The sequence below is a fragment of the Panulirus ornatus genome, chromosome 10 (assembly GCF_036320965.1).
Source record: "Panulirus ornatus isolate Po-2019 chromosome 10, ASM3632096v1, whole genome shotgun sequence".
In the NCBI taxonomy this organism is placed as follows: domain Eukaryota; kingdom Metazoa; phylum Arthropoda; class Malacostraca; order Decapoda; family Palinuridae; genus Panulirus; species Panulirus ornatus.
This window is the reverse complement of record NC_092233.1, coordinates 15003101-15017679: the sequence shown is the minus strand read 5'-3', so window position 1 is coordinate 15017679 and position 14579 is coordinate 15003101. Positions and strand designations below refer to the sequence as shown.

General features: G+C 42.1%; 1 protein-coding gene across 1 annotated transcript in view; it reads right to left on the bottom strand.

Moving 5' to 3' along the window:
* Nucleotides 1-14579, bottom strand: part of pHCl-1 (pH-sensitive chloride channel 1) — a 1177139-nt gene that overhangs the window by 468544 nt on the left and 694016 nt on the right. Inside the window, exon 10 of the mRNA XM_071665549.1 lies at nucleotides 11123-11173. Within this exon, the coding sequence (XP_071521650.1) occupies nucleotides 11123-11173 (51 nt within the window). The remainder of the gene's footprint in view (nucleotides 1-11122; nucleotides 11174-14579) is intronic.

Here is a 14579-nt window from a genome sequence, read left to right as displayed (position 1 = left end):
CATCTTTTCATGGTAGATATGTCATAGGCATAAAGGGTCTTAGAATATGCTGAAATGGTGTTTATAGTGAAGGGTGATGTCCAGTGAGAAAGCAAGAGAGTGTGACATGTGTTTGTCTGAGAAGTGTGGCTTTTGATGGATGTATTTCTGATGGGGTGGAATCTAAACTGAGTTAGGAGATGAGATTTTTAGTGCTTGCTGGGTTCTTTTAAAAAAGTGCGTGTTTTGTCAATGTTATGTTTGTTAGGGATGGAGAATCTGTGAGTAAATATTACTGAAGTTTGAGGCAAGGATAAGCTTTTTATTTCTGCTTGGGATTGATAGTTAGTTATATAGTTGTTTGAGTGGGAGGGATCTAGTGCTTTTGCATAAAGTTGAGTGCTGAGCATGGTAAGGTGGGATTGTATTTGCAGGATTTTCTTGCCCCAGGAGTCCCTTCTATATTCATAGGGCTCCTGCAACACCCAGGAAGCTGGCCACATACATACATACATACATACCTGTATGTATAGCATCAGTGAAAAAGCCCTGATTAGGGCATTCACTTCTTAACCCATCTCAGCTGGTATAGAAAACAAAAAACAATGTATCTGATAATAGTAATATTGTGAAGGGAGTGACACTAGTGTATATATATATATATATATATATATATATATATATAGGAATAGTGGTTCCAACAATGTTGTATGGTTGCGAGGCGTGGGCTATGGATAGAGTTGTGCGCAGGATGATGGATGTGCTGGAAATGAGATGTTTGAGGACAATGTGTGGTGTGAGGTGGTTTGATCGAGTGAGTAACGTAAGGGTAAGAGAGATGTGTGGAAATAAAAAGAGCATGGTTGAGAGAGCAGAGGAGGGTGTTTTGAAGTGGTTTGGGCACATGGAGAGAATGAGTGAGGAAAGATTGACCAAGAGGATATATGTGTCGGAGGTGGAGGGAACGAGGAGAAGAGGGAGACCAAATTGGAGGTGGAAAGATGGAGTGAAAAAGATTTTGTGTGATCGGGGCCTGAACATGCAGGAGGGTGAAAGGAGGGCAAGGAATAGAGTGAATTGGAGCGATGTGGTATACCGGGGTTGACGTGCTCTCAGTGGATTGAATCAAGGCATGTGAAGCGTCTGGGGTGAACCATGGAAAGCTGTGTAGGTATGTATATTTGCGTGTGTGGACGTATGTATATACATGTGTATGGGGGGGGGTTGGGCCATTTCTTTCGTCTGTTTCCTTGCGCTACCTCGCAAACGTGGGAGACGGCGACAAAGTATAATAATATATAAAAAAATATGTTATTCCATTGATGTGCTGTCAATGGATTGAACCAGGGCATGTGAAGCGTCTGCGGCAAATGAGAGTTGGGTGAGAGAGTATCATTCAATTTTAGGGAGAATAAAAAGATGTTTTGGAAGGAGGTAAATAAAGTGCATAAGACAAGGGAACAAATGGGAACTTCAGTGAAGGGGGCTAAAGGGGAGGTGATAACAAGTAGTGGTGATGTGAAAAGGAGATGGAGTGAGTATTTTGAAGGTTTGTTGAATGTGTTTGGTGATAGAATGGCAGATATAGGGTGTTTTGGTCAAGGTGGTGTGCAAAGTGAGAGGGTTAGGGAGAACAATGTGGTAAACAGAGAAGAGGTAGTAAAAGCTTTGTGGAAGATGAAACCCGGCAAGGCAGCGGGTTTGGATGGTATTGCAGTGGAATTTATTAAAAACGGGGGTGACTGTATTGTTGACTGGTTGGTGAGGTGATTTAATGTATGTATGACTCATGCTGAGGTGCCTGAGGATTAGCGGAATGCTTGCATAGTGCCATTGTACAAAGGCAAGGGGATAAAAATGAGTGCTCAAATTACAGAGGTATAAGTTTGTTGAGTATTCCTGGGAAATTATATGGGAGGGTATTGAGTGAGAGGGTCAAGGCATGTACAGAGCATCAGACTGGGGAAGAGCAGTGTGGTTTCAGAAGTGGTAGAGGATGTGTGGATCAGGTGTTTGCTCTGAAGAATGTAGGTGAGAAATACTTAGAAAAGCAAATGGATTTGCATTTAGCATTTATGAATCTGGAGAAGGCATATGATAGAGTTAATAGAGATGCTCTGTGGAAAGTATTAAGAATATATGGTGTAGGAGGCAAATTGTTAGAAGCAGTGAAAAGTTTTTATCGAGGATGTAAGGCATGTGTACGTGTAGGAAGAGAGGAAAGTGATTGGTTCTCAGTGAATGTTGGTTTGTGGTAGAGGTGTGTGATGTCTCCATGGTTGTTTAATTTGTTTATGGATGGGGTTGTTAGGGAGGTGAATGCAAGAGTTTTGGAAAGAGGGGCAAGTATGCAGTCTGTTGTAGATGAGAGAGCTTGGGAAGTGAGTCAGTTGTTGTTTGCTGATAATACAGCATTGGTGGCTGATTCGGGTGAGAAACTGCAGAAACTGGTGACTGAGTTTGGTAAAAAGTGTGAAAGAAGAAAGTTGAGAGTAAATGTGAATAAGAGCAAGGTTATTAGGTACAGTAGGGTTGAGGGACAAGTCAATTGGTAGGTAAGTTTGAATGGAGAAAAAGTGGAGGAAGTGAAGTGTTTTAGATATCTGGGAGTGAATTTGGCAGCGGATGGAACCATGGAAGCGGAAGTGAATCATAGGGTGGGGGAGGGGACGAAAGTTCTGGGAGCATTGAAAAATGTGTGGAAGTCGAGGACATTTTCTCGGAAAGCAAAAATGGGTATGTTTGAAGGAATAGGGGTTCCAACAATGTTATATGGTTGTGAGGTGTGCGCTATAGATAGAGTTGTGCGGAGGAGGGTGGATCTGCTGCAAATGAGATGTTTGAGGACAATATGTGGCGTGAGGTGGTTTGATCGAGTAAGCAATAATAGGGTAAGAGAGATGAGTGGTAATAAAAAGAGTGTGGTTGAGAGAGCAGAAGAGGGTGTTTTGAAATGGTTTGGTCACATTGAGAGAATGAGTGAGGAAAGATTAACAAAGAGGATATATGTGTCAGAGGTGGAGGGAATGAGAAGTGGGATACCAAATTGGAGGTGGAAAGAAGGAGTGAAAAAGATTTTGAGTGATCGGGGCCTGAACATGCAGGAGGGTGAAAGACGTGCAAGGAATAGAATGAATTGGAATGATGTGGTATACCAGGGTCGACATGCTGTCAATGGATTGAATTAGGGCATGTGAAGCATCTGGGATAAACCATGGAAAGTTCTGTGGGGCCTAGATGTGGAAAGGGAGCTGTGATTTTGGTGCATTATTACATGACAGCTAGAGACTGAGTGTGAACGAATGTGGCCTTTGTTGTCTTTTCCTAGCGCAACTTTGCACACATAGGGGGGAGGGGGTTGTTATTTCATGTGTGGCGAGGTGGCGATGGGAATGAATAAAGGCAGACAGTATGAATTACGTACATGTGTATATATGTATATGTCTTTGTGTGTATATATATGTATATGTTGAGATGTATAGGTATGTATATTTGCGTGTGTGGACATGTATGTATATACATGTGTATGTGGGTGGGTTGGGCCATTCTTTCATCTGTTTCCTTGCGCTACCTCACTAATGCGGGAGACAGCGACAAAGCAAAAATAAAATAAAATAAATAAATATATATTATCCCTGGGGATAGGGGAGAAAGAATGCTTCCCACGCATTCCCTGAGTGTCATAGAAGGCGACTAAAAGGGGAGCTGGAAATCCTTCCCTCTTGTTTTTTTCAATTTTCCAAAAAAAAGGAACAGAGAAGGGGGCCAGGTGAGGATATTCCCTCAAAGGCCCAGTCCTTTGTTCTTAACGCTACCTCGCTAATGCGGGAAATGGCGAACAGCTTGAAGAAAAAAAAAAAAGGGCAAATGAGAGTTGGGGTGAGAGAGTATCATTAAATTTTAGGGAGAATAAAAAGATGCTCTGGAAGGAGGTAAATAAAGTGCGTAAGACAAGGGAGCAAATGGGAACTTCAGTGAAGGGCACAAATGGGGAGGTGATAACAAGTAGTGGTGATGTGAGAAGGAGATGGAGTGAGTATTTTGAAGGTTTGTTGAATGTGTTTGATGATAGAGTGGCAGATATAGGGTGTTTTGGTCGAGGTGGTGTGCAAAGTGCGAGGGTTAGGGAAAATGAGTTGGTAAACAGAGAAGAGGTAGTAAAAGCTTTGCGGAAGATGAAAGCCGGCAAGACAGCAGGTTTGGATGGTATTGCAGTGGAATTTATTAAAAAAGGGGGTGACTGTATTGTTGACTGGTTGGTAAGGTTATTTAATGTATGTATGACTCATGGTGAGGTGCCTGAGGATTGGCGGAATGCGTGCATAGTGCCATTGTACAAAGGCAAAGGGGATAAGAGTGAGTGCTCAAATTACAGAGGTATAAGTTTGTTGAGTATTCCTGGCAAATTATATGGGAGGGTATTGATTGAGAGGGTGAAGGCATGTACAGAGCATCAGATTGGGGAAGAGCAGTGTGGTTTCAGAAGTGGTAGAGGATGTGTGGATCAGGTGTTTGCTTTGAAGAATGTATGTGAGAAATACTTAGAAAAGCAAATGGATTTGTATGTAGCATTTATGGATCTGGAGAAGGCATATGATAGAGTTGATAGAGATGCTCTGTGGAAGGTATTAAGAATATATGGTGTGGGAGGAAAGTTGTTAGAAGCAGTGAAAAGTTTTTATTGAGGATGTAAGGCATGTGTACGTGTAGGAAGAGAGGAAAGTGATTGGTTCTCAGTGAATGTAGGTTTGCGGCTGGGGTGTGTGATGTCTCCATGGTTGTTTAATTTGTTTATGGATGGGGTTGTTAGGGAGGTGAATGCAAGAGTTTTGGAAAGAGGGGCAAGTATGAAGTCTGTTGGGGATGAGAGAGCTTGGGAAGTGAGTCAGTTGTTGTTCGCTGATGATACAGCGCTGGTGGCTGATTGATGTGAGAAACTGCAGAAGCTGGTGACTGAGTTTGGTAAAGTGTGTGAAAGAAGAAAGTTAAGAGTAAATGTGAATAAGAGCAAGGTTATTAGGTACAGTAGGGTTGAGGGTCAATTCAATTGGGAGGTGAGTTTGAATGGAGAAAAACTGGAGGAAGTGAAGTGTTTTAGATATCTGGGAGTGGATCTGGCAGCAGATGGAACCATGGAAGCGGAAGTGGATCATAGGGTGGGGGAGGGGGCGAAAATCCTGGGAGCCTTGAAGAATGTGTGGAAGTCGAGAACATTATCTCGGAAAGCAGAAATGGGTATGTTTGAAGGAATAGTGGTTCCAACAATGTTGTATGGTTGCGAGGCGTGGACTATGGATAGAATTGTGCGCAGGAGGATGAATGTGCTGGAAATGGGATGTTTGAGGACAATGTGTGGTGTGAGGTGGTTTGATTGAGTAAGTAACGTAAGGGTAAGAGAGATGTGTGGAAATAAAGAGAGCGTGGTTGAGAGAGCAGAAGAGGGTGTTTTGAAATGGTTTGGTCACATGGAGAGAATGAGTGAGGAAAGATTGACCAAGAGGATATATGTGTCGGAGGTGGAGGGAACGAGGAGAAGAGGGAGACCAAATTGGAGGTGGAAAGATGGAGTGAAAAAGATTTTGTGTGATCGGGGCCTGAACATGCAGGAGGGTGAAAGGAGGGCAAAGAATAGAGTGAATTGGAGCGATGTGGTATACCGGGGTTGACGTGCTGTCAGTGGATTGAATCAAGGCATGTGTATGGGGGTGGGTTGGGCCATTTCTTTCGTCTGTTTCCTTGCGCTACCTCGCAAACGTGGGAGACAGTGACAAAGCAAAAAAAAAAAAATACTTCCCACGTATTCCCTGCGTGTCGTAGAAGGCGACTAAAAGGGGAGGGAGCGGGGGGCTGGAAATCCTCCCCTCTCAATTTTTTTTTATTTTCCAAAAGAAGGAACAGAGAAGGGGGCCAGGTGAGGATATTCCCTCAATGGCCCAGTCCTCAGTTCTTAACGCTACCTCGCTAACGCGGGAAATGGCGAATAGTTTGAAAAAAAAAAAAAAAAAAAAAATATATATATATATATATATATATATATATATATATATATATATATATATATATATATATATATATATATATTCACAGCCTAGCATAAGCCAAGAATATTTGCCTTTGGTAACTGGTGAGGTTGAGAGATAGTAATTCGTTTTGGCTCTGAACTATCACATGACTGGGACCAGCTGACATAGAGATAAACACCAAATGAATTCCTTGAAGACCTTACCAACTTGTTCAGAAGCAATCTGAAGACTCCACAGTTATAAGTCCCCTCCAGATGGGTGTCTGACAAAAACAAGAAATTATGTATAGATCTAACATGCTTGAAGATCCTGAGAATCATATGGTGATCAGCCTGGCTCAGCCTGACAGTTGAGAGTACAAAGATGTCATCACCGAGTAGTGATAGCTGATTGGAGGGTAAGATGTTCCTGAAGAGAGCTATTACCAATAATACTGTGTGGCTGATTAGCAATGGGCAAGAGGTATTAACCTCACCAGAAGGTAGAGAGTTGTAGTCTTTTAACCCCTAGAGACCTGGGAGATTTTCTCATAGCTCACATTACATTAACCCTGGAGAGAACTAAAAATATGTAACTGCCTCCAAATGAATAAAGATGCAGACCCTGACAGATTTAGAAACTCTAACCAACAACCTGGTACTCAAGAGAGACCCCTAAGAAATTACTTTGGTAACCATGGTCCCAATCTAAAACACCTTTACAGGCAACACCAAAGACCTAACAGAAAAGAAGTAATAATAACGGAAGCCTAAGGCAGAAGCAATGAACAAATTGCATCAGGAGTGGGTGGAGATGCTGTGGGATAGTCCTTCATAAATGGCTCAGATGTAGTAAGGGCTGGAGGGGTTGATTTGTCTTATAGGCTGTAGCATGAGATTATGGGTATATTCTGGTCTTCTCCTCAAATCAGGCTGTTCCAGTGACAGACAGAATGGTACAGGCTACTCTTCTACCTGTGCTTAGCTGCTGCAAAGGCCAGAAGGGAACAGGCACATTTCTACTATCTGCTATACTGCACCATGCACACAGAGGAATGTGTTTTGGTCTATCTGGGCTAGGCTGCAGCAGGTTTTCTTGTATAGGAAAGGCTAGAGCAGGGGTCCGAGTTAAGAATGGTCTTCGCCATTGGAACAGGTTGCATCTGGGTTGGAAAGAAATGCAACCTGTTGATGGGGCCTGAACAGGGAGAGAGGCTGTTCTTGTATCATGGGTTAGTTAACAGCAAAAGGTTTTAAGAATAAAGGCTGGCCTTCTGCCTGAGATAAACTGCAGTTGGGACTAAGGGTGAGGTACAGACTAACTGATAAACCTGGGATAAGCCAAGCTACTACTTGTCAAATAACTGCCTCATGCCAAGGAAGCCACCATCTGCCTGGAATAGTACTACATGCCAAGGAAGCTCCTGTTGGCTCAGCCCCTGACCTTTGTCAGGCTTATCACATAGCCTTCAGCTTAGCATGAATAATCAGATTCATGAAGAAGCTGGTGGAAGGGGGATTTAAGCTGATGCTTACTTGAGCTGGGAGGCTGGTCCAAGGAGCTGATGAACTACTTCATAGTGCCCTTTAAAATAATAATCCAAGTCATATAACAAGACTGCAGCAAGAATATCCTTTAACTTCTCTTCTGACCATGACACTGGATTGTTTAGCCCTTTCTCAAAATTAAAGACAAGATGGTTATTGCCCAGCATGAAAAATGTAACCAGTGAACAGTTCCTGCTTGATGTTGCATATGAACATATAATTGACTCATATTAATTGTGATGGCTATCCAGAGTAATGACTTTAGTGATCTCACTACAAATTATCATTCTAGGTATAAGACCATTGCCTAACACATGAGGTGTTATGCTGAATCACTACAAGTGTAGCAGGCAATGATATTAATATTCATAATTCTATTTGTGATCCAGATCCATGAGCTACTAAGGATCCTAAACTGTCAATAAAAGAACAGGGGAAACTGTCAACATTACCATGTAACCAAGACAGTAATAAGTCAGAATATAAAAGCATTATCCAAATTTCTATTAAGCACAAAATATACACAACTCAGCCTCCTATCTCTAAACTGATACTTTTCATGGAACCATACCTTTAATGAAAATGGACAAAATAGGTTGACCATATAACTCATACAAACACACAAGATGTGTTATTTGAAACTTTCCCTCATGATAAAAAAAATTGCACCAAATCTGTCTTATACAGAAAATCCACTATGATTGTTGCACAAGCATGCCTTCAGCAAGTATAAAAGTCTACAAAACTTGTAATATCATTGCATCATTTGACAACTAGGTCTACTCTAAGAACTATAAAGATCACATATTGTTAAACATCCCTTTTAAGATCCTGATAAAAGAATGAAATTTACACTTCAGTGGTTAGGCTAAAATTTCACTAGAACAGGAAGCAGTCATTTCTTGAAAACCACACTGATATTATGAGTCATATGTGAGCTTGAGACTTCAGCAGTGACAATCATAATTTTCTCAGTGGTTATGATGTTTCAGATTGATCTACCCTCCAGCACATGAAGTGGACATATTCTGCACATGCAGAGACAGGTGATGAGTCGAAGAGCCAGAGGAGAGGAAGTAATAACAACTGATGATGATGATGTGAAGATTTCAAGTGATGCAGCCTTGCCCAAACTTAACTACATGGCAGCGCAAATAGGCTGGTATAAGGAGTAGGCAAACAAGTAAAGAAATGTGGCAATGTTAAGAAAGAGAAAAGGAGTGGAGCACAGAAAGGGGTGAGGAGAAAGATAATTTCAGGGGAAGAGAAAGATGGTCTAAACTAAGAAGAAACATATGAGTTTCTAAAGGAAAGAAGCAAAGTTTAAAGACAGATATGGGATGGAACAAGTAAGAAGTAAGGGTACATGAAACAATGAAGACTAAAGAGAATATGTGGTTGAAAATGATTGGAGAAGAAATATGCAGGAGAAAAAGAAAGGTGGGAAGATTGGTAGCAAGAAGCGATGAGTATAGTTAAGGAGTTAAAAAAAAAGAAGTTGGAGAGTGGGGCAAGTGATGAAAGTAGAGTAGGCAGGAAGCTGGAAAGAAGAAGGGAAGAGGGCAAGGGGGAGGAAGATGGGTGAGCAAGCAGAAAGGTGAGTGGGGTGGGATGATGAAGGAAGGTTGGAAGGGGAAGAACAAACATATGGAGGGAAGAGACCACAACATTCATATTGCCTAGTCTTACCTATCAACCTAGCATAAAACATCATCTCAGTATCATCTTATAACATTAACATGAAATTGTGACATCCAGACTTGGAAAGCAACACCAATGAAATCACTGTCAAGCTCAAAATGTGTTAATCGGAAGTTATATGATAAGCAGACAAGGCATGGATGCCAGCTCCATATGAGTCAGCTGGTGGCTACATGATAAGCAGACAGGTCACAACTGGCAATTCAACATGTGTTAACTGGAGGCTAAATAGTAAGCAGATGGTATACAGTAGCACAAGGCAGGTTTGGCTACATGGGCCACGAGACATTACACGGTATACACACATCAACGGCCACACTAGGTGCTTGGGGAAAAGTGTGGAGGGTGGGGATGTTAAGCCAGAATATACAGAGTCACCACCTCATATAGCACACACCTCTCTGGCTGTTAAGGACATCCCATAGGTGGACAGACACAAAGGTCTTCACGCTTTTGGGCAAACAGTAAGGCAAGGCATTATCTGCTATCTGCCTATATGTGCTGCTTGTCAGAGCTTTTATAAATGAAAACTAAAGCAGTGTTATGAACAAAACTATCGAAGCTATACTCAGCATTATTTGGTTAACACACTTCCCAAAATAAGTAAAACCCATTGACTTGTGAAAAGGCCTAGAAGAGCTAGGATGCCATCCTATGTATTTTTTGGTTGGTGAGGGGAGAGTAAGGGAGAAGAGAAGGAGTAATGGAAGGTACTGGCAAGTGAAGAAAAAAGAACAGATACATGTCACTTGCAGGGCATACAAAAGTTAAGCAGGGGAAGGAAAAGGAATAAGTAGGGGAAAGGCTAAGGAAAGAGGTAAAGAAAGGTAGGGAACAAGTACGAGGAAAGCAAAAGGTTGACATGAAACAGACAGGGGCAAGGTTAAGCGTAAGTAGGGCAATGACTATAAGGAAGACTGGAGATGGGCAAATAGGCAAGAAATTCAGAACATGGATAGACAAGAGTATTGTAGGGGTCAAGCAGTAAGAAGACACAGAGCAGGTAAGTAGAGAAGGATGGGGACATGCGAGAAGCATTTGAGAAGTAGGTGTGAGACAAAGTCAGCAAGATGGAGATACGAGAAGATGGATACATGTAAAGAACAAGCCAAAGGAAACAAGCTACAGACATGATCAGGTGCAAGAAGAAGACTGGTACAAGGCAAACAAGACTGTTTACAAGGCAGGAAGGAGATAAGCGGGAGTTAGAAAGAACTGATGAGAAGTAGGTACAGATAATTATGATGGTGCATAGATGAGTTAGGGCAGATGGTATGAAACAGACAGGAGACTGGTTGGACAGGTAGGAGACATGGGGAAAGTTAGGGTCAGGTGGGAGCCAGGTAGAGAGAAGGTACAAGACAGGTTAATGGCAGGTAGCAGACAGGTTAGGGGCAGACAGTAGAGTTAGCAGCAGGTAGGACATCGGTTAGGAGCCGGTAAAAAAAAAAAAAAAAACAAAGTAGAAGAGAGAGAGTTTAAGGGCGAGAGGGAAACATGGAAGCAGGGTAACGAGCATACTGCAGACAGATCAGGAACAGGTTGGAGACAGGTTAAAAGTGAGCAAAGATAGGTTAGGGACAGGGAGAAGGGTAGGGGAAAGCAGATGCAAGTTATGTGCAGATTAGAGACTGATTAGGGACAGGTAAAAGTCAAATTGTGGAGATGGAAAGAAGGAAGGTAAGGGGATGGATATGTCACATAGGAGGCAGCCGTTAAGGTGTAGCAGAAGTAGTGCCATTAGTGCCATGATGACAAAACTAGTCACTGGTGGGCAAGGCTAGGGTGGGGTGGTTGGGGGAGGGTGCTGCTTACAACACGTCACAAGTCCACACCAGGGTCACACTGGACCACACTAGGCCACCAGTAGGCCACACATTAACCTGAACCTACCCAGCCGCTTACCAAACTGAGGCCAATCCGGTGTATGGCCTGCGGGATGCGCTGGAAGAGAGACAAAGTAAAGTTTATTAGAGAGGTCTGCTCAGGACACTATTTAACACACTAAACTTATTTCACTTTTCTAAGCAAGAAAAATACATAATGTCACAAATTTATTTTGAGATATAACAATCAAATCCATATCACTGCTTAAGCATTACTCAAGGACTACAATTCAACAAAACTAAGAACTTAAAGAAGAGCATAAAATACATTAGTAGAGGGACAAAGTGATAAAATCAGCTGCCATTCTGCTGAATACACAATAATGAGAATACCAGAGATGACAGAAACAGGTATTTAAGTTTAAACAACCTAAGACACCAGTAAAATGGTATCCTCTCTCACCTTACTGGGAAGTGCTGGTATAAATGTCCAGCTCACATGTTAATACTCAGAATAAACCCTTGTTAAGCTCCCTTTCTGCTAATCCATAACATAGTCCAGCTTCCTATCATTGGAAACATAAACACTGTTCACCTCATTTGATGATCAGCACTAATCTGGAAAAATCTACCTGGCTAATCAAACCTTAAACCTTTCACTGTGGACAGGGAAAAACAGCTCCCTTCCCTCAATATGGCTGGAAAAAAAGGGGGAAAGTGATTACAGGTAGTGATGAAGTGAGGAGCAGATGGACTGAGTATTTTGAAGGTTTGTTGAATGTCTTTAATGATAGAGTAGTAGATGTAGAGTGTTTTGGTCAGAGTTGTGTGGGAAGAGAGAGTCGGGAAAGCGGATTGGTGAAGAGAAAAGAGGTGGTGAAAGTCTTATAGAATATGAAATCTGGCAAGGCGATGGGTTTGGATGGTATTGGATGTGTCGATCAGGTGTTTACTTTGAAGAATATATGCGAGAAATACTTAGAAAAACAGATGGATTTTCATGTACCATTTATAGATCTGGAGAAGGCATATGATAAGGTTGATAGAGATGCTTTGTAAAAGGTCTTAAGAATATATGGTGTGGGAATTAAGTTGCTAGAAGCAGTGACAAGTTTTTACCAAGGATGTAGGGCATGTGTATGAGTAGGAAGTGAAGAGAGTAATTGGCTACCAGTGAATGTCGGTTTGTGGCAGGGGTGTGTGATGTCCCCATGGTTGTTCAATTTGTTTATGGATGGGTGGTTAGGGAGGTAAATGCAAGATTTTTGGAGAGAGGGGTGAGTATGCAGTCTATTGGGATAAGAAGGCCTGGGAAGTGAGTCAGTCGTTGTTTGCCAATGATCCAGCTCCAGTTGCTGATTCGTATGAGAAACTCCAAAGGTTAGTGACTGAGTTTTGGAAAAGTGTGTGAAAGGAGAGAGTTGAGAGTAAATGTGAATAAGAGCAAGGTTATTAGGTTTAGTAGGGTTGAAGGACAAGTTAACTGGGATGTAACTTTGATGGAGAAAAATTGGAGGAAGTAAAGTGTTTTAGATATCTGGGGGTGTACTTAGCAGCAGATGGAACCATGGAAGCAGAAGTGAATCACAGGGTGGGGTAGGGGGTGAAGGCTCTGGGAGCAATGAAGAATGTGTGGAAGGAGAGAACATTATCTCGGAGAGCAAAAGTGGGTATGTTTGAAGGAATAGTACTTCCAACAATGCTATATGGTTGCGAGGCATGGGCTATAGATAGGGATGTAAGGAGGAGGGTGGATGTATTAGAAATAAAATGTTCGAGAACAATATGTGGTGTGAGGTAGTTTGATAGAGTAAATAATGAAAGGGTAAGGGAGATGTGTGGAAATAAAAAGTGTGGTTGAGAGAGCAAAAGAGGGTGTGTTTGAAATGGTTTGTCCATATGGAGAGAATGAGTGAGGAAAGATTGACAAAAAGGATATATGTGTCATAGGTGGAGGGAAGAACAAGAAGCAGGAGACCAAATTGGAGGTGGAAGGATAGAGTGAAAAAGATTTTAAGTGAATGGGGCCTGAATATATGTGTCGGAGGTGGAGGGAAAGAGGAGAAGTGGGAGACCAAATTGGAGGTGGAAAGATGGAGTGAAAAAGATTTTGAGTGATCGGGGCCTGAACATGCAGGAGGGTGAAAGGAGGGCAAGGAATAGAGTGAACTGGATCGATGTGGTATACCGGGGTTGATGTGCTGTCAGTGGATTGAATCAGGGCATGTGAAGCATCTGGGGTAAACCATGGAAAGCTGTGTAGGTATGTATATTTGCGTGTGTGGATGTGTATGTATATACATGTGTATAGGGGTGGGTTGGGCCATTTCTTTCGTCTGTTTCCTTGCGCTACCTCGCAAACGCGGGAGACAGAGGCAAAAAAGAGAGAGAGAGAGAGAGAGAGAGAGAGAGAGAGAGAGAGAGAGAGAGAGAGAGAGAGAGAGAGGATGTGTGGATAAGGTGCTTGCTTTGAAAGATGTGTGTGAGAAATACTTTGAAAAACAGATGGATTTGTATGGAGCATTTATGGATCTGGCGAAGGCATATGATAGGGTTGATAGAGATGCTATGTAAAAGGTCTTAGGACTATATGGTGAAGGAGTTAAGTTCTTAGAAGCAGTGAAAAGTTCTTACCAAGGATGTAAGGCATGTGTACGAGAAGGAAGAGAGGACAGTGATTGGTTCCAAAAAATGTCGATCTACACTAGGGGTGTGTGCTGTCCCCATGGTTGTTTAATTTGTTTATGGATGGGGTGGTTAGGGAGGGAAATGCAAGAGTATTGGAGAGAGCGGAGAGTATGCAGTCTGTTAGGGATGAGAAGGCCTTAGAAGTGAGTCAGTTGTTGTTTGCCGAAGAAACAGCTAAGGAGTGATTCGTATGAGCAACTGCAGAAGTTGGTGACAGTTTGAAAAAAAATGTGAAAGGAGAAAGGTGAGAGTAAATGTGAATAAGAGCAAGGTTATTAGGTTCAGTAGGGTCAGGGACAAGTTAATTGTATGGTAAGTTTGAATGGAGAAAGATTGGAGGAAGTGAATTAAGTGTTTCAGATATCTGGGAGTAAACTTTGCAGTGAATGGAACCATGAAAGTGGAAGTGAGTCACAGGGTGGGGAAGGGGGCGAAGGTTTTAGGAGCGATGAAGAAAGTGTGGAAGGAAAGAACGTTATCTTGGAAAGCAAAAATGGATTGTTTGAAGAAATAGTAGTCCCAAAAATGTTATATGGTTGTGAGGCATGGGCTATAGATAAAGTTGTACAGAAGAGTGCAGAGGCGTTGGGAATGAAATGTTGAGGACAACATGTAAGATGTGGTTTGATCAAGTAAGTAATAAAAGGGTAAGAGAGATGTGTGGAAATATAAAGAGTGTGGTTCCAAGACCAGAAGAGGGTGTGTTGAAATGTTTTGGACATATGGAGAGAAGGAATGAGGAAAAACTGACAAAGAGGATATATGTGTCTGAGGTGGAGGGAACAATGAGAAGTGGAAGACCAAATTGGAGGCTGGAAGGATGGTGTGAAAAAGAT